At 34.2% G+C, this 20,647-nt stretch overlaps 2 protein-coding genes across 9 annotated transcripts; one reads left to right on the top strand and one right to left on the bottom strand.

Annotated features, from left to right (window-relative positions):
* The first annotated feature begins 332 nt into the window (after positions 1–332).
* On the top strand, positions 333–6,814 carry LOC116428379 (uncharacterized). Of its 4 annotated transcripts, none has more exons than XM_031979965.2 (13): positions 333–463; positions 1,435–1,637; positions 1,745–1,929; positions 2,035–2,108; positions 2,180–2,360; positions 2,574–2,665; positions 2,729–2,819; positions 2,882–3,056; positions 3,128–3,295; positions 3,412–3,713; positions 4,065–4,392; positions 4,484–4,507; positions 4,675–6,814. In XM_031979965.2, exons 2-13 carry the CDS (start codon positions 1,523–1,525, stop codon positions 4,977–4,979), a joined length of 2,040 nt encoding a protein of 679 aa, XP_031835825.1. In that variant the 5' UTR covers positions 333–463; positions 1,435–1,522; the 3' UTR covers positions 4,980–6,814. The 4 variants fall into 4 exon arrangements, with proteins under 4 accessions (XP_031835825.1, XP_031835823.1, XP_076228978.1 ...); XM_031979963.2 differs by having other exon boundaries at positions 4,484–4,585; XM_076372863.1 differs by having other exon boundaries at positions 353–436; positions 4,484–4,585.
* Positions 6,815–6,939: 125 nt separating this feature from the next.
* e(y)3 (PHD finger protein enhancer of yellow 3) lies at positions 6,940–20,528 on the bottom strand. Of its 5 annotated transcripts, none has more exons than XM_031979972.2 (10): positions 11,267–20,525; positions 10,973–11,197; positions 10,517–10,912; positions 9,378–9,707; positions 8,788–9,298; positions 8,529–8,710; positions 8,300–8,447; positions 8,022–8,228; positions 7,505–7,620; positions 6,940–7,310 (listed from the first exon to the last, which is right to left on the bottom strand). In XM_031979972.2, exons 1-10 carry the CDS (start codon positions 19,857–19,859, stop codon positions 7,195–7,197), a joined length of 10,824 nt encoding a protein of 3,607 aa, XP_031835832.1. In that variant the 5' UTR covers positions 19,860–20,525; the 3' UTR covers positions 6,940–7,194. The 5 variants fall into 5 exon arrangements, with proteins under 5 accessions (XP_031835832.1, XP_031835834.1, XP_031835830.1 ...); XM_031979974.2 differs by having other exon boundaries at positions 10,517–11,197; positions 11,267–15,655; positions 15,752–20,525; XM_031979970.2 differs by having other exon boundaries at positions 8,529–8,698; positions 10,517–11,197; positions 11,267–20,528.
* Between the last annotated feature and the right edge of the window lie 119 nt (positions 20,529–20,647).

The raw sequence follows: 20,647 nt of genomic DNA, 5'->3' as shown, positions 1-20,647 counted from the left end.
AATATATGTGTGAAAATATTGAACGTAAATAGGAAATTATATTTTAAAGAAACAATAAATTGTAATTATATTTTTATTCAAGTTGCATTACAATCAGTAAAATATAGCGTAGAAGTAGATTGAAATAACAAGGTATCGATATATCCTATACATTGATGATGTCACGAGGTATGGTCGCACGAGTTTTACTTGAGAATCTCTCGACAATAACTCTTCTGTGTACGAAATGCTTGTAAAATTTTAGAGAAAATATCATTGTAACTTCGAATAAAATTGATTATAAAGTCGAATTTATAACGTAAATTATTCAATGAATATTATAAACAACGACAGAATTGGAATAAATCATAACCTCAATTGTTACGGTTTGTGTTGAAAGTCTATCACCGAGAGGCGCCACTATCAAGCAATCGCAGTCTCTGATAGACTTTGCCGTGTAAGGAACTTTCGTCGCCTATTTAATGTAAATATTACATTTGTTGAGAATTTAGAGTTTATTTTAGCATACATAAGCCTAAAATTATCTTTCACGTTCCCCGTGCAATTTGTTGCTCAGCGTCATTTCGTAATATTTTTCGATCTCTCCGAGATCGGCGATAACCAAAAAATTTCTCCGTAGGTATTCTTTTTTTCTTTAATAATCGCTGATCTTTTTTCTAACATTTTGTTCGACTCAAATTTTATGTTTCGCCTCGCCCCGCCCTGCGATATTCCAGAGAGAAATCTGGGATCCATCGAGATCGCTTCCGGAATTCGTGACATTCACTGTTTAGAATCCTGCAGTGATTAATTTTTATTCACCAGCCAATTGTTACACGTAATAACAAGTTAAATTGAATATCCTGTATCTTTTTCGGCTCTGCCTCTTGCATCGTTTTATTTAGAGGAATAGCATATGATCTTCTCTTTTTAAAATCATTCTGGATCAAGAAAGAGTGAGGACTAATCGTTTTCTCTAATTTTCTCTGAAAATGCTGTTACCTAAATTGTCTTATTTATAATGTAGGGTATACGAGAAGCACATGTGCGTATGTATTTCGTAAATTTAATTTTGGCTTAATGTATACTTGAGAGCAATGTATACATATGTAATCCTAAATATGTCCACATGTTCCTACAATTATAATATTTTTTATGTCATGTTTCCTTCTCCTTTGACACACATATTTGTTAAAGAATATTTATAGTTTGTTTTAGTATAAATGTTGAGAATGAAAAATTAGTCTGTATAAATATGTGTCTTTTAGTTATTAATTTGCACATGCATTTATATGTGATATAGATAAAGTCATGTAATTATTTATGCACTAATATGTATTTAGGTATATATGTTTTTTATAATTACTCCTACAGCTGTTATAATAAATTAAATTTATTTGTCAGAAATCCAATAAAATCATCTTGTTAACTGATTTTTTAATAATTTTATTGCAGATGATTGTCTGAAAAGATATATTCAGACTTGTCTGTACCCCAAGCTCCTGATAAGTATTTTGAGGGATTTTGACTATAAAACAGAAACATGAGAGTTGTTGCATTAGTCAGCGGTGGTAAAGATTCTTGCTTTAATATGATGCAATGTATAGCTGCAGGCCATGATCTAGTGGCTTTAGCAAACTTATATCCTGTTGGAAAGGGTAAAATAAGAAATATAAGTTTTTAGTGAAAATTCAGTCTATTTCTTTAATTACCATAAGCTTAGCCAATTAGTAACATGAACAACATAGAAATTGTACATTTTCAGATGAGCTAGACTCTTTTATGTTTCAAACTGTTGGGTATCAGGGTGTTGAATATATTGCAGAAGCTATAGGTTTACCAATGTATCGTGAACCTACATTTGGTAGATCAAAAATGCAAGAAAAATATTACTACCCAACGGAAAATGATGAAGTTGAAGATCTATTTAGGCTGTTAAGTAAAGTAAAGGTAAATATATAGTTATGTTTTAATATGGTTGTTACATTGATGTGTGATACATGTGCAGTGGGTGTGCAAACAAGAAATTCAGGATATTTGTTTTCATTGTTACAGGAAAAAGAAAATATAGAAGCTGTTTCATCAGGAGCTATTCTGAGTGATTATCAGCGAATTCGTGTGGAAAATGTGTAATTATTTAATGCAATGTTCAACATATTAAATTTGATAAAAAGGTATAATAGGAAAAGTTTATTTTCAGGTGTAGTCGTTTAGGACTTGTTTCATTATCATATTTATGGAGACGAGAACAGGATGAATTATTAAAAGAAATGATAGAAAGTTCTGTAAACGCAGTTATAATCAAGGTGGCAGCTTTGGGCCTTGAACCAAGACATTTGGGTAAACCAATCTCTGAAATGCAATCTCATCTTGCCAAAATAGTAAGTAAGATGTCTTGGTGATTAATTTGACACAAAACATTAAATGTTAACTGAATACTTCCTCCAATTTAATTTAATATTGGCAGTGTTCCAAGTATTAATAGACCATTAAGATATATACAAAACAACTTTCATGTAAATAAATGCATTTGATATGTTGGCCAAGAACAGAAACAAGTAGTTGCATCAAGCACATAATATATTTTTTTACAGAAAGAAAAGTATGGTGTAAATGTTTGTGGAGAAGGAGGAGAATATGAAACGTTCACGTTAGATTGTCCGTTATTTAGTAAAAGTATTGTAATGTAAGTTTCAATATCTTTTGAAAACGTATATTCAAGTTAATATGAATTTGTTTCATATTCTAGAGAGGAATATGAAAGTGTAGTACATCCGAACGACAACATAGCGCCAGTCGGATATCTTAACTTCAAAAAAATACATGTACAAGATAAGAATGTAAGAAAATTGTTTTATTTTGTCGCTTGAATTTATAAGTAACGTGAGGGAAACATTTTCAGGATGGCATAGAAAGATTAACTTTACAAGAGAGATTAAAGAATGTTCCTATTAAAGTCCCGTCTGATTACATCGCAGAGATCATTGGTCCGGAATTACACGACGGCTGTAATCTGTCAGAAGATGAGAATGATGATCACGATTGTACAGATAGTAGTCTGAAAACGTCGAATTCTGGTAATAATTTCAAACGCTGCGATTCAACGTTAATTTTCATTTTAGAGCACTAATACGAAAATGCAATTTAGGTCAATTCAATCCACCGAGCCCCATGGAAATTTTATACGAGGAAGAAGATTATCCTGATATTCCAGTAGTAAATAAGAATCAAACCGGCTGGTTCTGGTTTGGCGGTATTGCTGGGAAACATCCGGATCCGAAATCCGCAATGAGAGAGGCATTGGAGAAATTAAGCAGTAGGTAAACTTTGAGTCTTTTAAGTCACTTTTTAGTTAACTTTTTTTTTTCCACATAAATTTCAACGTACATCGTACTCCGTGTATGTTAATAAGACACGATATTGACTGTCTAGGTCTAGTCAAGAAGGAGAATCTTCAAATATCAGACATTGTTGCCGTAACATTGTATATAAAAGACATGTCAAATTATCTATCTATAAATGAAATTTACATCTCGTGGCTGAGTAAAATAAATCCACCGGTCCGTGTATGCGTGGAATGTCCGTTAAATGTACACGTTGTACTTGACGCTATAGCCTATAAAGAAACTCAAGACTGTGGTGATAAGACAGTTTATAAACGACACACAATGCATGTTCAGAGCATAAGTCACTGGGCACCAGCAAACATTGGTCCTTACTCTCAAGCTGTTCGTGTGAGTGTACTACCGTTAAAAAAAAAACGAATTTGCGTGCGCGTCTCTCTGTGTGTATATGTAGACAGAATGTGTGTGTGTGTGCGCGCTTTCGTACGCGCACGCACACACATCTGGTTTACAAAAAGAAACATAACAGTGAGGTAAACAAAATCAAGTATTCTTTATAAAATGACAATAAGACATTAAGAGATTAATAAGTAATATAAGTTGAATGTACTTACAAATAACGTTTACTAACAATTTATGCACACTTTTGACTTGTACTTAAATCATTGATCAGTAATAAGTATATGGCATAGTTTCAATAACACGCCAACTATTATAACGAAACATGTAATTATTTAACAGGTGGGCGATATTATCTCAGTTGCTGGACAAATACCCTTGGTGCCTGGTAGTATGACTATACTGGACTTAAACATTAAAAGGCAGTGTCGTCTGACGTTAAGGCATATAAATCGTATTGTTAAAGCTATGGATTCGAATACGCAACTCAGGGATATTGTACAAGGTATCTGTTTTTTGACTCACACTAGTTATATACCAGATGCACGAAAGGAATGGGAGAAACGAACAAACAATGCCATCGTGGATTATATTGTTGTACCAAACCTTCCGCGCGGTGCTCAGGTCGAGTGGTGTGTGTGGGCTCATAGAGATAATAATAGATTTGAATGTAAGTATTCATAGAAAGAAACAATACAAAGTTTAAGAAAAGTAGTGTAGCATCTACAGGAAATTTCAATGATAATAATCTTTACTTGCAGACGAAGAGACTGGAAAATGCGTAGGTAATTTCAAAGTAGCAATAAGGCGTAGATGGAACTATGAAAATAATGTTTCAGCAATCGTGTGTTACATGTCTACTGGTATATATTTCAGTATAAATATAAATATGATTTTACCTTCTTTCTTCTATATGCACGAATATAAAAGAGACGTATTATCTTGAACACAGGTTCGTCCAATTCGACTGGAAATTTAGCCACGGAAACAAATTTACCTTCTACAGAACTGACCGTTGATGAACTGACAGAGGCATTCGAATATGTATTATGCAAACTTACAAAAGGCTCGCAAACTCAGAATCCAGCTTGTAATCTAAGAATCTTCTACAAGGTCGGTAGTTCACCCGGACCGAATTTCGTCCAAGACGTACTCTCGAAATTTTCTACACGAAATTTAGTTACTACTATTGTACCGGCAACGCACTTACATAATTTCAGTACCTTTTTATCCATATGTGGTATCAGACACGAGTAAACAGTTAACATCGATGTTTACGTTTGTCAATTATTTATAAAATGAAAAAAATACTGTGTCGTAGAGGGATTATAAAAAGGATTTCATTTGCCTTTTTAAATTATTTGAATCACTGGGTACGAAAGCTAGGACAAATCGATCTTAATACAAATACGAATACGAATACGAATACGAATACGAATACAAATACAAATACAAATACAAATACAAACACAAATACAAATACAAATACAAATACAAAAATCATTTAACGGCTATATGAAAGTTGACCACGGTTGTAAAACTTTATACATACTCGTAATATTCTAAATGATAATTTAACAATATCGGTGCTCGAATGTAAACATTATTTTCACGTTTTCTACTGGTCGAGCTTATTGGGTTTGCTCGAAAATATTCACTTGACACTTGTCCATAGTGTATTTATATTCGGCTAGTCAACGGGACATCGACGTGGATTTTAAATCGTTTTCTGTCCCGTTAGTGTAAGTGTTCTACGTAATGCAAAGCACGTAAGTCGTTTCATAACATGTACTTGTATATGCTACGCCTCATTTTTTGCTCAAGCTATTTTTTATTTTTCTCATAATTCACGATACGCGCGGAGTGTTATGTGTGTGATTTTGTGAAAGAATTTGAAAGCGTGCACAGCCATTTTTATAGTAGAGCTCAAAGTTACGATGAATTTCGAAGCGAAACGAAGGTGTTGCTACGTACCAGACGTACTAGGGGAAGTTGCAAATTTTATTATTCGATATGAAGGAAACAATCTAGTTTACGCCCTTTTTAATCTTAAATAAAAAGGTGAAATGACAAGCGGACATTCGGAATGCGAGCTCCACAGCAATTGCCCTCTTTCACTTTACGAATGCTGCCGACGTTATTCCGCTGTTATTCAAACTTTGTATCGTAATGGCAGACATGTAGCTTTACAAAAATGTTTTAAAAAAGAAAATGAATATCTACTTCGCAAAAGTATTGTATAAGTCCTCGGTAGTTATATTGCATATAACTGATCTATGCTTTAGAGAGACGTCTTGTACAAAAAAAAAAACGACGACAATGTATTAGAATATTTTTGACCGTATAACATTTATGCAACGATATGCCAAAGCTCGTATTTTACAACTTGGTCATTGTTTAAGCAATTTCAAATACTGTCATTCTTTTCTTTCTGTACATATATTGCTAAATAATGTAAAAGATCCTTGCAATGTATTATAAAATGTAATTAGTTCAAAACAAGACAATTGGTTATTGGTGTGGATATTAATGAATGATATGAATTTTTAACGATACGAGAAATAATGGAGCATACTGATTATGACGTGAAAACTGCGTTACTATAAATATGTAAAAAAAAAAAAGATATTTGCAAACATTCAACTCTCGCAACAAAACACTATTCCGAGGATTATATTGCAAAAGAAAAATAAAGAAAGTGATATATATTTTTAAGAAATTGTAACTTTGTTTTGTACGTTACTCAGTTACCCTGCCGCCTTAAATGTACATGCTCGTTAATTTTTAACTTCTCGTTCAATAACGAAATTTAAACATATAAACCGTGGGACTGTTAATATTTCTGAAAATAAAAGCGATTCATACAAATTATTTACTTAATCAAGTAATAAATATAAATGTTTAAGGAACAGCACATTATATATGTACACTTATAAAGAAAACTAAAAGTTAATATAAAATTTATATAATTCTGTAAAGCAGTCTTTCCAATAATTATTTTTTATCACTATCTACAATTCTGTTCATTCTAAAGTAACAGAGATCGACAGAAACTTTATCATGGACACAATATATTTTTAATAATGGAAAAAATGTTGACTGTATTCTATTTTAAATCAATGTATCTCAGGATAATTAAAACTTTAATGTATAGGTTTTAAAAAAATGTAAAAATGATAGAAATTTACAAAAAATCTTACTAAGTATTATAATAAAGTTCAAAATGAGATTTCTTATATTTTAAATCTTTTACGTAGCTAACAATAGTCATCGTGTAACAAAACGTCAATTTTTCAAACTGTTTTTCATGATACAATTATGTACAGCCATGTTTCTTCCACGCAGGTATTCATAAGAGATATTCCACATAACTAAACTGTTTGAATATTACCAAATTTCTCTACACACATGTTCACATTTTATACATTTCGTAATTCCGAATTTAAACGAAAACTGTTCATTTCTTAGCACTTTACATCCTCAATGTTTTTGATACTAATGGTTTCACCATTTGTTGACGATTTGGCGCACAGAAATCACACAGATAATTTTTCCTGTCTAACGGAACTCCCTTGGTCTCCACGCACCCTGTAAGAAAATGTTGAATATCAGTAATATTCATTTTATTTATCCACGTTAATCTATACGACTATTGGACACGATATCCCATTTTCATTTTTCCTACCTGTTCCTTGTAACAAAACATATATAATGAACCATGCAAATGCGATGACATGCAATGAAAAGTAACTAGCAGAATTGTATGGAATTTATGGCAGTACCTAAGTGCAGATATTTGTCACATGCGCTGCAATGCACTAGATTCGCTTCCAGGTCGAGTCTTGGGGCAGTATGACAGCGACTGCAGTGCGGGCAATAGCGACCCTTTCGCCATAGCCTTGTTATTGCATAAAGATTATGGTGTTAGTGAACATGGATAAGGATTCGCTGTAATACCAGACTTTAGCATGAGATAATCATTATGGCATTTCGAATTCTGGACTGGTTACACACGTGTACATTAATAATTCAAATACGAATGAATATGGATAATCATCACATTGATTATCATCCATTTATATGACCAGTGATTCTCAAAATCCAGGAATTCAAATATTATAACGTTGCACATTAGTTAAACAAATTTCGGAAGAGGAGTTCAGAATTTGGGATCAGGGATATTGTGAAGCGAAAATAAAGCCCCATGACAATTTGAAAATTTGCAATTTAGTATGTGTTCTCAGATTAAATTCTCACTCTTACATTTCACCAGACAAAGCAAACTCAATGTTTACTTACTTTGAACAGGGAACGCATAGCGTTGAAACATAGACACGAGTATTTTTGTCACCCTTTTTATATTCGTGCTGCCATTGTGCAACACTATTTCTATCAGAATTCGCACCACCGGGTTCTCTGGAACCACAGTTCGCGCAAACTGCACATTCTTGACAGTGCCACCTTCCTTGTGGTACTCGCCGAAGACCAACGCAATAGATATGATATCTGGAGAGAATAAAATATGAATTAATCATAAACATTTTTTAAATGTTTTTTTAATAAATAAAAGAACATACCCTCTATCACACATGTCACAGAAGAGCATTTTATCCTCGTCCGCTGGATCATGGCATTGTGCACAAGTTTTGCAGTCTGTGCATTGCCATGCATATGATTGAATGTGAGGAACCATGTCTAACGTTAAATCTATGCATGATGGATGAACTGCAATAAGAAGATTAAAACTGTTACTAAAAATCATTGAAAAATGAAAACATACTGATAAGATTATCTTTAAACTATTACCGTGTCCGCTGCACGTGCCACACTGTACTAATACTTCATTCTTACTGTGCTTATTTAAAGCTTTTAAACACATTTTACATTTTAGCTTTACTTCTTCTTTTTGATTCACTATCTCCATGTCGACATCGTCCATTGTGGACTGAGAACCTTCAGTGTCTTGTGTCCCCTCGCTAGAAGATGAACTATATAAAAAAATAGACAACAATTTTTTTTTACAAGAAGCATTAAAATCTAAATAATTTAAAATTATGAAACGAACCTCGAGTCGTCTGAAGATGAATCGCTATCACTGTCACTTTGAGATCCTTCTGATTGACTATCAAATTTACGTTCGTTTGGTCTCATTGGACCATATAGAACAGTATTCAATGGATAATATCGTAATTCAGCTGGCGTGTATTCACGATAATAATCTGTATATTGACCTGGTATCAATGCAACAGGGTAATGACCAATTTTACGTTCTGTCTCGACCTTCTGCTGTTTCTTTGGCACGTGTATCGTGAAGGTTTGTAAATCTAAGCTACATTTTCTGTTTTCTCTGCGAGCTTTGTTTAAACTTATGTTCCATGATAAGGCAGACTGAACTGCCATTTCTGCTAAATCAATTCTGTTCTTTTCTGCATTCGCAGCCGCAGATAATTCTTTTTGTTTCTTGGAATGTTCCTTCACTTGTTTCTCGCGCATATGTTTTCTATATTCTTCATACTGATCAGGGAAGTCACTGCACATTACATCTAATACTTCTGAACTACAAATAGCAGTTAAACCTGAAATAACATTTAAAAAGGTTTGTATAATATTCATAGTAATTATACATGGTTATAGAAGAAGTACAATCATTCTTACCCATATCACACATTCCTTCGCTAACCAAACCATTTTCTCTCAAATAATTTCTTTCTTCCATATCTACCACCCTACGCTTCAAATCTGGATATTTCCTCTTGAAAGACTTTACACCAAGGTATTGAGATATTTGTTCTTGTATCATGAAAGTTTCTCCCTTACGGTCAAGTGGCCATTCATACTCAGCTATTTTGTCGACAGTAAATGGTCCTTCGTCTGGATCAAAATTAATTTCCATCCTTCGATTCTTCACCTTCACCTTTTCTGACTCAGTAGTTGCTGTACTAAGTACACTTCCCTGGGACTCTTCGTTTACCATTGTTTCAGAAGCTACAACATGCATCATCAGAACGTAGTGTGATGATTATGAAAACATAACCAATTAAGATGTTATAATGTATATTTTACAATTTCAATTAAAATCTATAAATTATTTTAAAATAATGCATATAATTTAAATCAATTATGTCCAAGTACAACAATCAACATGTCAGAAAATAATGTCAATTGGCTCAATGTTACGATTAATAACAAATATCAATATTCCTTTGCTTATAAAGGGGAAATATGTAAAAAATATACACATTCTGAAAAACTATTTTGCTAACCATTGTGGCTTAGAAATTCTGTATACACCAACATCAATCATGGTTTGAAGTAGCAGCACATTTTGTCTTTGATTTAAATACAACTATTTCACATTTAGGTACTTGAGAGATGTTAGGACACAAGAAAAGATCTATTTATAGATACCTTGCTTGGAGGTCTACCAATACATTTGTCTTTTGATTTAGTTTAGTCATATGATGACTATGGCTTATACTTCCTTGTTGCTACTACAAAGATAATTTGTACACTTTCTTAAGATAGTAGTTTCAAAAATACAACAAAAAGTATTCCACTAACAGCACGTATAGTAAGTAACATATAATAGCATGTAAATATAAGCACTGATGTATATCATTACACCCTTCCATGTTCTAAATTTAATGCAAACAGTACACGTATTGAATACAGTGAAACACAATATATGGCATGTAAACAGAAGTGTGATTCAACAGGTATCAATAAACTACAAGATACACACAGGAATAAGATAAAGCATTTCCAAATGATAAAGAGATCGGTTAATTGAGTACCTGGTGCAGAAATATTTCTGGCTGGAGTTTGAGATCTGGAGCCAGATTCCGCGCTCATTCTCGTTTCTTCGTCTATCACCTGTACAGTGGATACATTTTCATGTTTTCCAGTCGCTTCTGGTGGTCGTTTCGATGACGGTGTCAACCAGTTCTGATGTCCTGGAGGTACTAGCATATCTTTATTTTCAGGCTTCGTATTCTCCGCTGTCTTATCTGATTTTTCGTCAGAAGTCTGTTTCAATACGGTTTTCTGCATTCTTTCAGGAGCTACCTCTGCCAACTTCTTATCTTTAATATTATCTTTAGACTCGCTCGTCACCGGTTTAGGCATAATATTCGTAGAATCCAAATGTACTTCTGATATCACCTTCGTTTCTACTTGCACATTTGTAGAGTCTGGAAGTATACTATGCGATACATTTACATTCATAGACGCATCATTCTTTTGTCCTGCACCTTTTTTCTCAATTTTGACTGCAGAATTGAGTTTAGCATCTACCGCCGGTTGTTTGAGAACTTTGTACAATTCTGGTGATTTCCCGGAGGCTTCCTCTGGTACAGAAGGACAGTCAATTGTTATTACAGCAGTAGTTGACGCTTCTATTGCAGTTAAGTCTTGTTCTATTCTAGGCTTCTTTCCTATCTGTACATCTGCACCATCCAATTTTCTTTTTCCTCGACCTATAGGAGAAAAAGGTGGATGAAATCATTACAATTCATTCAAACTTAAATCCTATAAAGTATACAAACCTCGTCCTCTGCCTCTCTTAGGGGGTGCATAACTCTTTTGACTTCTACACGTTCTCTTAGGCCTCTCATTCTCTCTAGATTCCATTTGTGGAGCTTGCAAGTGTTGCATTTGTTGCGTTTCATCTAAAGATAATGGATCCCTAGACATCAACATATGTGGAGGAGGATGGACAGTTGGTTGGACTAATGGATTTCTCCTAGGTCTGCCCCTCTTTTTAGGAACCTTCACCTCTGGAAGCCTCGTAGGTGAAACTTCTTCTATGATCATAACATCTTGGCTAGAATTTGAATTTTCATTCACTATAATCAGTTCCGGCCGATGTTCGATAATCTCACAGTCAGAATTCATAGGAGAACTGGTGGAATTTTTAATTAAAATATCTTTAAGCTTATCACTCATTGACGTGTCTTGTGGTTTCGACGGTCTGACCTGTGTAATACTAATCTCCTGACTTATTACATTCATCTGTTGAAGACTAATCGAGCTAGATTTTGGATCAAACATGAACTGCTTCTGATTTCTAGATGTAACTGGCTGAATGGTAACCTCAGGTAAGATTTGAGTCAATTGAGTTTCTATTTTTGACTTCTTGGACTCTATTGGTGCTACAGTGATATCCTTACGTTTAGGCGATATTTCTATTATACTGTCCGGCTTTTTCCCTTGCATTTGAACTGGTTCAATTGTTAATTCAGACCGGTTACTTTGCAGGATTGATGAGTGTCCAGTTTTAAGAAACTTCAATGTAGTCTCTTTGTGAGTTTGCGTTTGTTCTTTATACCTTTGAACAAAACCATGCTGATCTACAGCTTCTTTTGCCCGATAGGTAGTCTCTCCATGATTGTCGCAAGCAACAATTGTAGGATGTCCAGTTTTGGATAATTTGATTTTCATTTCTAAGGGTGATTCGGTGTCTCGACGTCTTTGCTGCCTTTCCTTTTTCTCTGGATCTACTATGGAAGCATCGCCTGTTTTTAACAGTTTAATCTTCATTCCTAAAGCAGCGTCAGCCACTTTAGAGTGTTCTGTATCGGAAGCACGCGATGGTTTATTAACATCTTCTGTAGTTATCTCTGACTGTATAATAGAAGCATCACCAGTTCTGGACAATTTGATTTTCATTCCAATAGGAGATTCTGTTCTCTTAGGTGTTTCTGGAAGGGAAGCTTTGCTTTCTTCCGGTTGTTCCTGTTTTTCTGTAGGTATGATAGATGGATCACCAAATTTAGAAAGTTTAATTTTCATACCAATCGGAGATTCAACTTTCTGCAAAGATTCTTGACTGATTTCCGACTCTTCTGAACATTCCTGTGCTATTACGGATATATCTCCTGACTTAATCACTTTTATTTTCATGCCTGATGAGTCTGACGTCTTTGACACATCTTGAGCCGCGTCCGGTTTCTCTTTGGCTTCCACTTTTTCCTTCAATTTAATGTCTTTACTCTCGTCAGATACTTCTGAGTGAACGATGGATGCGTCCCCACTCTTAGACAATTTGATCTTCATTCCAAGAGGTGATTCTGTTCGTTTAGGAATATCAGGAATTTCCAGTTTTTGGCTTGTATCTTCAGGAGTTTCCATTGGAATTATAGATGCCCCACCCTTCGTTTTCGCCAATTTAATTTTCATTCCAATCGGAGAATCAGTTCTCTTTGGAATTTCAGGTGGAGATTCTATCTTATCTTTCATCTTACTTTCTCTATTTTCTTCAGGCATGTCCGGAGAAACAATAGAGGCATCTCCAGTCTTAGACAACTTGATCTTCATTCCAATAGGTGAATCTGTTCTTTTTGGAGAGTCATAAGAAGCTTCCTTTGGTTTCATCTGTGTTTCTCTATGTTCCTCTGAAGTATCTTGCCTCTCAGTTTGTATTATTGAAACATCTCCACTTTTCGAAAGTTTGATTTTCATTCCTATCGGAGATTCTGTCCTTTTAGGACTTCCTTGAACCATATCCAGCTTGTCTTTATGTTTTATTTGCATGTCTTTCGTATCCTGTTGCACTATAGAGGCATCTCCACTCTTTGATAACTTAATCTTCATCCCAATTGGTGATTCAGTTCTCTTGATTTCCTCAAATTTATGTTTCCCTTCTTTTGAATCCTCGCTAAATTCATGCTTATCAGACGAGACAATGGAAGCATCACCAGATTTTGATAATTTAATTTTCATGCCAATGGGTGATAAGGATAAAGTTCCTTCTGAATACCATTGCCCAACTTCTTCAATGTTCTCATTAGATATTATAGAAGGGTGACCACCTTTCGATAATTTTAATTTTATTTTCCCTAATTTCTGACCTGGACTATCCTCGGGATTCGGTGAATTAGTTGCAGATCTGATCTTCGGGCTTTTAGGTGATCTAGGTTCTGCACAATCAGCAATTGCAGATTTGGCAATCTTTAATATGATCCTCGGAGACCCGACATTTTCAAAGTCATGTTTCTCTGAGTCTTTACGTGGTGTTTCCATAATCTTCGGTTCCGTTTTCTCAGACAATTTTGGTGATTCCAACATTTTTTGAAAGGCGATTAATTTTGCATCTTTCTGAATTAAAAGACTGTCTTTAGAAGCGGTTGGGGACATGGTAACTTTTGTTACATCTGTTGATGGTATTTCGATTTTAGGAGGTTCTTTAAGGCGTTCTTCTAAGATTGATACCTTAGGGATAATTTCAGATGTTTTTAAGGGCAGGGCATGTAATGTTTCAGGTATCTTTTCCTTTGTAAACGCCGATGTTTGTTGTATCTTTACGTTCTGCAATGACACTGAATCAAATTTGACCTCAGATTCAGACAATTTTATTTCCTCTTCTTCTATTGTCAATTTCTCTTCAGTTACATCAAACTTTCCTCGCGAAGCATCAAGTTTCACCTGCTCCGCCAGTTTTTTTTCACTCTCCAACTTTGCAGCCTCAGATATAATTTCAGCCTCAGAGATAGAAATGGAATCAGTCGCAATATTCTGAAGTTCTTCTACCAACTCTGTATCTTCACACATATCTTCGTCAGGAACGAAAAGAGCTGCAGCCTCTGTTTCTTTTGAAATACCATCTACAACTCTCTCTACCATTTTTGGGGAAAGTATTAATGGAGAATCGATAGCTTGTTCTTCGGACTCTTGAAGAAACTTAACTGCTGATTCGAGTTCGGATATTTCAGAACTAGGTTGCGACGTTTCTATGGTTGGTGCGTTGTTCAAGTTTTCAGAGTTATCTTCGTTTGCTAGTAACATGTCTGAGTCCAAATCCAATTTAGTTTCAGTTTCTTCTAGCTCGTCTGCAGTCCCCAATGGAGCCTCTTCAAATTCCATATCTAATTCATTCTCTGGCAAATCAGAGCCTGATTCTAGTGCCTTCTGTAAATTCTGTATAGTATTACTTGGACTTATGGATTCAGAAATAGTACTCTCCTTTACTTTCAATATGCTACTTGCCTCCAAATTTTCAACTTTGTCATCAGAGGTTTCTGTTAAATCAGTAGTTTTTGTAGTTTCTTGTATTGATACAGTATCATTGCCTGTTAAACAACTACTAATGACGTCCGTTATATAATCCGAAGCTTGTTCCATATCAGCAGCCTGATTAGATTGTTCTAACAATAAGCCCATATCCACATCTTTTGACAACCTCTCTTGTTCTTGGAGTGGTTTTTCTGGTTCTACTGTTTTCAGTGTAGAATCTTCCCTTTCCTGTATTAGATCTAGGCCCAGTAAACCTTCTAAAGAATCTATATTTTGCGTGGAAATTGAATCCTGCATTTCTTTGTTGATAATGCTTTCTGAAGTCTCTGGTAGTTTTTCAGTTAATTCATCAATTGCAGTCTCTACTAAAGGCAAATTTGCAGACTCTTCTAAAACTTTCACTATTTCATTTGACGTATCTGTTTCTGTAGTTAAAATATTTTTAAAGTCAGTTGCACTTCTGACATCATCTAAAATACTTGTAACAATATCTTCTGTGTTATCGTTTTGTTCTTCAGAGAACATTTCTTCTACAGTAGTAGCAGAATCTAATATATCTTTAAAATTGTTTCCATCAGCATCACTTTTCAAATTATTACTTTCTACCTGTTCTTTATGCTGTATGTTTTTATTTAGCACGGAATCATCAATGTTATCTAAGTTTCTGACTTCTTTTACAGTTTTACTTAAGCTATCATATTTTTCTATTTCCAGTAACCCTCCTGTACTAGCATCTTCCTTTTCTAAGGCATAAGTTTGTTCATCTTCTTTGTTATCATCGCCTACATTACTTTCTTCCACTTTCTGCTCAAAATTGTCTTGATATATAGCTGTTTGTGATTCAGTTTCCTCTGGTTCTAAAGTTAGATTCATTTCTTCTTCTGTATCTTCATCTTCTGCGTGTTCTTCAGATACTACTGGTTCTGTTGATGATAATAAAAATAAATCCTTTGAAATGGAATTTGAATCAAAATCTTTAGTTTCAGTTTTCTCCATATCTACATTAGTTTCTACTGTACCTTTTACATGCAACTGTTTAGACTCTTCCATATTTTCCTCAAGTTCTTTATAATTTTCTTCTGGTATTTTTAAATCACTTGTCTCACACTCCATTGTTTCTTCTTGTTGTAAAACAATTTTAGGAGAAAAATTTTCCTTATTTTCAATTATTGTATCTGTACTTTCTTCAGAAAGTTTTAGATCCTTTGATTCTGTACACTCCTGGAAAACTTCAATTTCATTTACAGTTTCTTCAGCTTCATTCTTCTTGGTTTCTTCAATATTTTGAACTTCTGTTAGTCCTTCTTTAGTCTCTAACATTTCTGTTACATTTTGCTCATCAAGAATAAATTTATTAATTGGCAATGGTTCTGTCTTAATTACTTCTAATTCTTCTTTCTCTTTGTAATTATTTGCCTCTGTTGCATCAATTTTGACTTCACAATTGTCTTCTGTAGTATTAGTATTTAGAGGAGTTGTAATGTCTGAAATTGCTTCTGATTGTACTGTAAGATCTTCATTTACTTCCATTACCATTTGTACTTCAATCAATGAAGTTGTATCAGACTTTTGTGATACACACATTTCTACTTCATCTTTGATTGTTGTCTCTGAAACTGGCAATTCTATTGCTTCTTCAGATTCAACAAGAGATTCCTTTATTACAACCTCAGGTAACATATGATCCAGATTATTATCACCTTGAATTTCCATGTCTGTATTTATTTCTAGTTTTTCAACATTCACAGTGTCACTAGTTATACTCACAGATTGTGAAGGTAATTCTACATTAGTCTCTAATTCTAATTTAGAAGTTTCATTGGAAGTTGCAACATTCTGATTATTTTCTATAGGAAGTAATTCTTTAAAAGATGACTCCTCAGAACCTTCTTGTTCTTTATCTAGAATTTTCAACTGTTTAGCATCTAGTTCTTCTGTAGTCTCTAATTGTTTAGTATCTACTACTTCTGTTGTAGTTTCTAATTGTTCAGTATCTATTATTCCTTTTGTAGTTTCTAATTGATTAATATCTATTTCTTCTGTACCTTCTAAATGCTTAATGTCTATGTCTTCCTCAGTTTTTAATTGTTCAATATCCATTACTTCTGCAATTTCCAATGGTTTGGTATCACTTTCTTTTGAAGTACTTAATGTTTCAGTATTCAATTCTTCCACAGTTTCCGATTTTTCACTATTTATTTTCTCTGTAGTTTCTGAGTTTTCAACATCCATTTCTTCTTCAATTTTAAACTTTTCAATATTTATTTCCTTTGTAGTTTCCAATTGGTTAGTATCCTCTTTATCTGTAATTTCTAATTGCTTAATATCCATTTCTTCTGTAGTTCCCAATTTTTTAATATCTATTTCTTCTGTAGTCTCCAGTTTCTCCATGTTTATTTCTTCTGAATTCTCCAGTTTCTCCATGTTTATTTCTTCTGAATTCTCCAGTTTCTCCATGTTTATTTCTTCTGAATTCTCCAGTTTTTCCATATTTACTTCTTCTGAATTCTTCAGTTTTTCCATATTTATTTCTTCTGAATTCTCCAGTTTCTCCATATTTATTTCTTCTGTATTCTCCAGTTTCTCCATATTTATTTCTTCTGTAGTTTCTACATTCTTCATATTTATTTCTTCTGTAGTTTTTACATTCTCCATATTTATTTCTTTTGTAGTTTTTACATTCTCCATATTTATTTCTTCTGTAGTTTTTACATTCTCCATATTTATTTCTTCTGTAGTTTCTAGTTTCTCAATACTTATTTCTTCTGCAGTTTCCTGTTCCTCAGTATTTATTTCTTCTGCAGATTCCTGTTTCTCAGTATTCATTTCTTCTGCAGATTCCTGTTTCTCAGTATTCATTTCTTCTGCAGATTCCTGTTTCTCAGTATTCATTTCTTCTGCAGTTTCCTGTTTCTCAGTACTTATTTCTTCTGCAGTTTCCTGTTTCTCAGTACTTATTTCTTCTGCAGTTTCCTGTTTCTTAGTACTTATTTCTTCTGCAGTTTCCTGTTTCTCAGTACTTATTTCTTCTGCAATTTCCTGTTTCTCCATAATTGTTTCTTCTGCAATTTCTATTTTTTCAATATTCATTTCTTCTGCAATTCCCCCTTGTTTAATATCCATTTTTTCTATTGTTTCCAACTTCTCAATAATTATTTCTTCTGTAGTTTTCATTTTTCCGGTATTTGTATCATTTGTAGCTTCCAATTCTTCAATATTTGTTTCTTTAGTATCTTCCAAGTTTTCAATATTCATTTCTTCTGCATTTTCCAATTGCTTAACTTCAATTCCTTCTGTAGTAGTTTCCAGTTTCTTAGTATTTATTTCTTCCATAGTACTTAATTCTTCACTATTTATTTTATCTGTTTCCTCTAGTACTTGTGCAGCATCAGTCTTATTTTCCATTACCTCTGTATTATCATTGATACAAGGTATATTAGAAGATTCAATTGTATTAGGGTTTATTATATTTTCTGATTTAAATTGTGCAAGTTCTATTTTTTCTTTATCATCCCTTTGAGTAGTTTCTGCAATACCCATATTTATTTTGTCACACTCTGTTGAACTTAATATTGTAAAATTTTCATTACTGGTAGTACCAGAAGCTAACACATTTGTATCCTCATCCTCTTCTTGATTTACTTCAGTTTTATTTACTACAAGTTCTTCATTCTTGTCCCTTTTTTCTTCTAAATCCATGCATTCCTCACTTTTACCCTCTTTTTCTTCTACATCCATGGATTCTTCACTTTCTTGAATTTCTATATTGTCTGTTATTGCTTCTGTTTTAAGTTTTTCCATTGCCAAGCAATCCAGATCCTGATTAGATTCTGTGCTTTGTTTTATTTCCATTTCGGTGCATTCTACAATTGCATCTTCTTCTTTAACATTTTCATCAATTATCTTTCTTTCTTCCAATGCTTCTTCTTTAATTTCATCAACTTCCATAGCATCTATTGCTGTTTCTTCTGTTTCACATTCTAAAACAATATCTTTAGGTTTATCTACTGTACAGTCAGTATGAATTTCTATTTTGTCTGAAATGTTGGATACTTCCTCTGAATGAGAAGATTGTGTAAAACAGTTAGATAGATCCACTTCTACAACATTTGTATTATTTTCTATATTCTCAATAGGAATATCCTTGTCTGTACATGTCTCACCTAAATCTATAACATTAGATATTTCACTGGTATTATTTACAGCATTTTCTGATTCAAGGGATTCATGTGTCTCTTTTTTTTCTTCATTAGGGATTAAATTATTCACATTAACAGTACATGATGAATCTGTAACCATTGACTCAATATCATCCATTCTCATTTCTTGAGAGTCCTCTGAACTATAAGCTTCGCCAATGAGTTGTAAACTTCCACAAATACTGGTTTCATTTTCTATGACTTTTACATTAGTGTTTACATTTCCTTTATTCGCGGTAGTCTGTAAAATATGTTTATGTTTAGGTTGATTAATGTTAATATCTACTTTAAATGATACATCACTATTTTCATTATTCTTAGTATTAACAAGATCTACAGAATCTATTGATACACTATGTTCACAATTGTCTTTAGTATCATTACTTTCCTGTTGATTTTTAAGGTCCATATCCTTTATAAAAGTATCCTCCTTAATACTCTGAGAATCTTTGTCACTTGTTTGTTCCATATCACTTGTACTTTTTACTTCGTCAACATCAGAAGTTTCTATACTATCCAATGTTGACTTTAGATATTGCTGTGTGTCAGATGTCTGAATCGGGTTTATGCTTTTACTCTTAAAGTCTTCTCGGTTCTTGGATATACTTTCCTGTTGCATGTCGGATTGGTCTTCTATTACATTCTGCCCGACATCGGATTTAGATTCTGTGATAATCTGAGACAGAGCAGCGATTTCGCTTTCCAAGGTAGAATCACTGACTGGTTCTGACTGAACACCAATAATATCATTGATATCCATAATACTTAGTGCTTCTGTGTCATATGTCTCAGAATCACTATCAATACAATAGGGTGCATAACGGTCAGGTGAGTCGTCCTTGACTTCTGTTTTTCCTTCCTTTGTCTTGTCTTTAGAGCCAAACAGGCCCATCTTAGGACTCTCAGACATTGTTTTGATGTTTGGCATAGGGCGCGTTAAACCTGTGGTCACGGCCTCGCTTTTCCTTCGCCGTTTCTATGTGAGCATTGAATCTAATGACACACACATGAACTTTACGCTTTTCGACTTCTTGAACCCTGTGTCTCCTCGACTGCCATTGTATCATCGTACCCCGTAACTCTTCCGTATGTAGAGTTCAACTTCATTTGTTTTCACTGCGTACTCGCATACATAACCAAACGTTCCCTCCAACACGGCCTTGTATCGATTTCTACGAATCGAATCCACGGATTTTTCCCAAAAACGCTTTTCTTTCGCAACAAATACCGTTCGTGGTCAACCTAACCTACAGCTTCGCTAATTTTTCGATGTTTTTAAAATACATTTTGTCAGAATCGTCATTTCCTTAAACGACGCTCAGGCATCCAGATGCCCAGACGATAGTTCTTACTGTTCACCTCTTCCGAGCGTAACGGGGGCGTAAAGTTTAAAAGTGCACAGGGGCAAGGGGACTCTTCCACTCACGATGCTCGGGCCGCCTCGGCTTTCGACGCATGGTCATTATTGGTGCGCGGCAATATCAAAGGACGGAAAGCCAGATCGAATGCGATGAAGTGAGACGTAACGATAGAAAATGAAATCCTCTATAGTTCCGTCTCACTCTGTCGCATTCGCTCTCGCTTCTTTCCTTTGTTATTGCCGCGCGCCAATAATGGCCATGTGACGAAAACTAAGGCGGCCCGAGCATCTTCAGTGGAAGAGTTCCTCTGCCTGTGTGCACTTTTACTTTACACCCTGCTGCACTCGAAAGAAGA

The sequence above is a fragment of the Nomia melanderi genome, chromosome 12, assembly GCF_051020985.1.
Source record: "Nomia melanderi isolate GNS246 chromosome 12, iyNomMela1, whole genome shotgun sequence".
NCBI lineage: Eukaryota > Metazoa > Arthropoda > Insecta > Hymenoptera > Halictidae > Nomia > Nomia melanderi.
This window is presented reverse-complemented; position numbering and strand designations above follow the sequence as displayed.

What these genes read in the sequence shown, in the direction of transcription:
- LOC116428379 (XM_031979963.2), top strand. Translation starts at nt 1,523, where the DNA reads ATGAGAGTTGTTGCATTAGTCAGCGGTGGTAAAGATTCTTGCTTTAAT. An exon ending in TACATGTACAAGATAAGAAT is followed by an intron (nt 2,820 to 2,881) that starts GTAAGAAAATTG and finishes AAACATTTTCAG; the next exon opens with GATGGCATAGAAAGATTAAC. An exon ending in AGATAATAATAGATTTGAAT is followed by an intron (nt 4,393 to 4,483) that starts GTAAGTATTCAT and finishes CTTTACTTGCAG; the next exon opens with ACGAAGAGACTGGAAAATGC.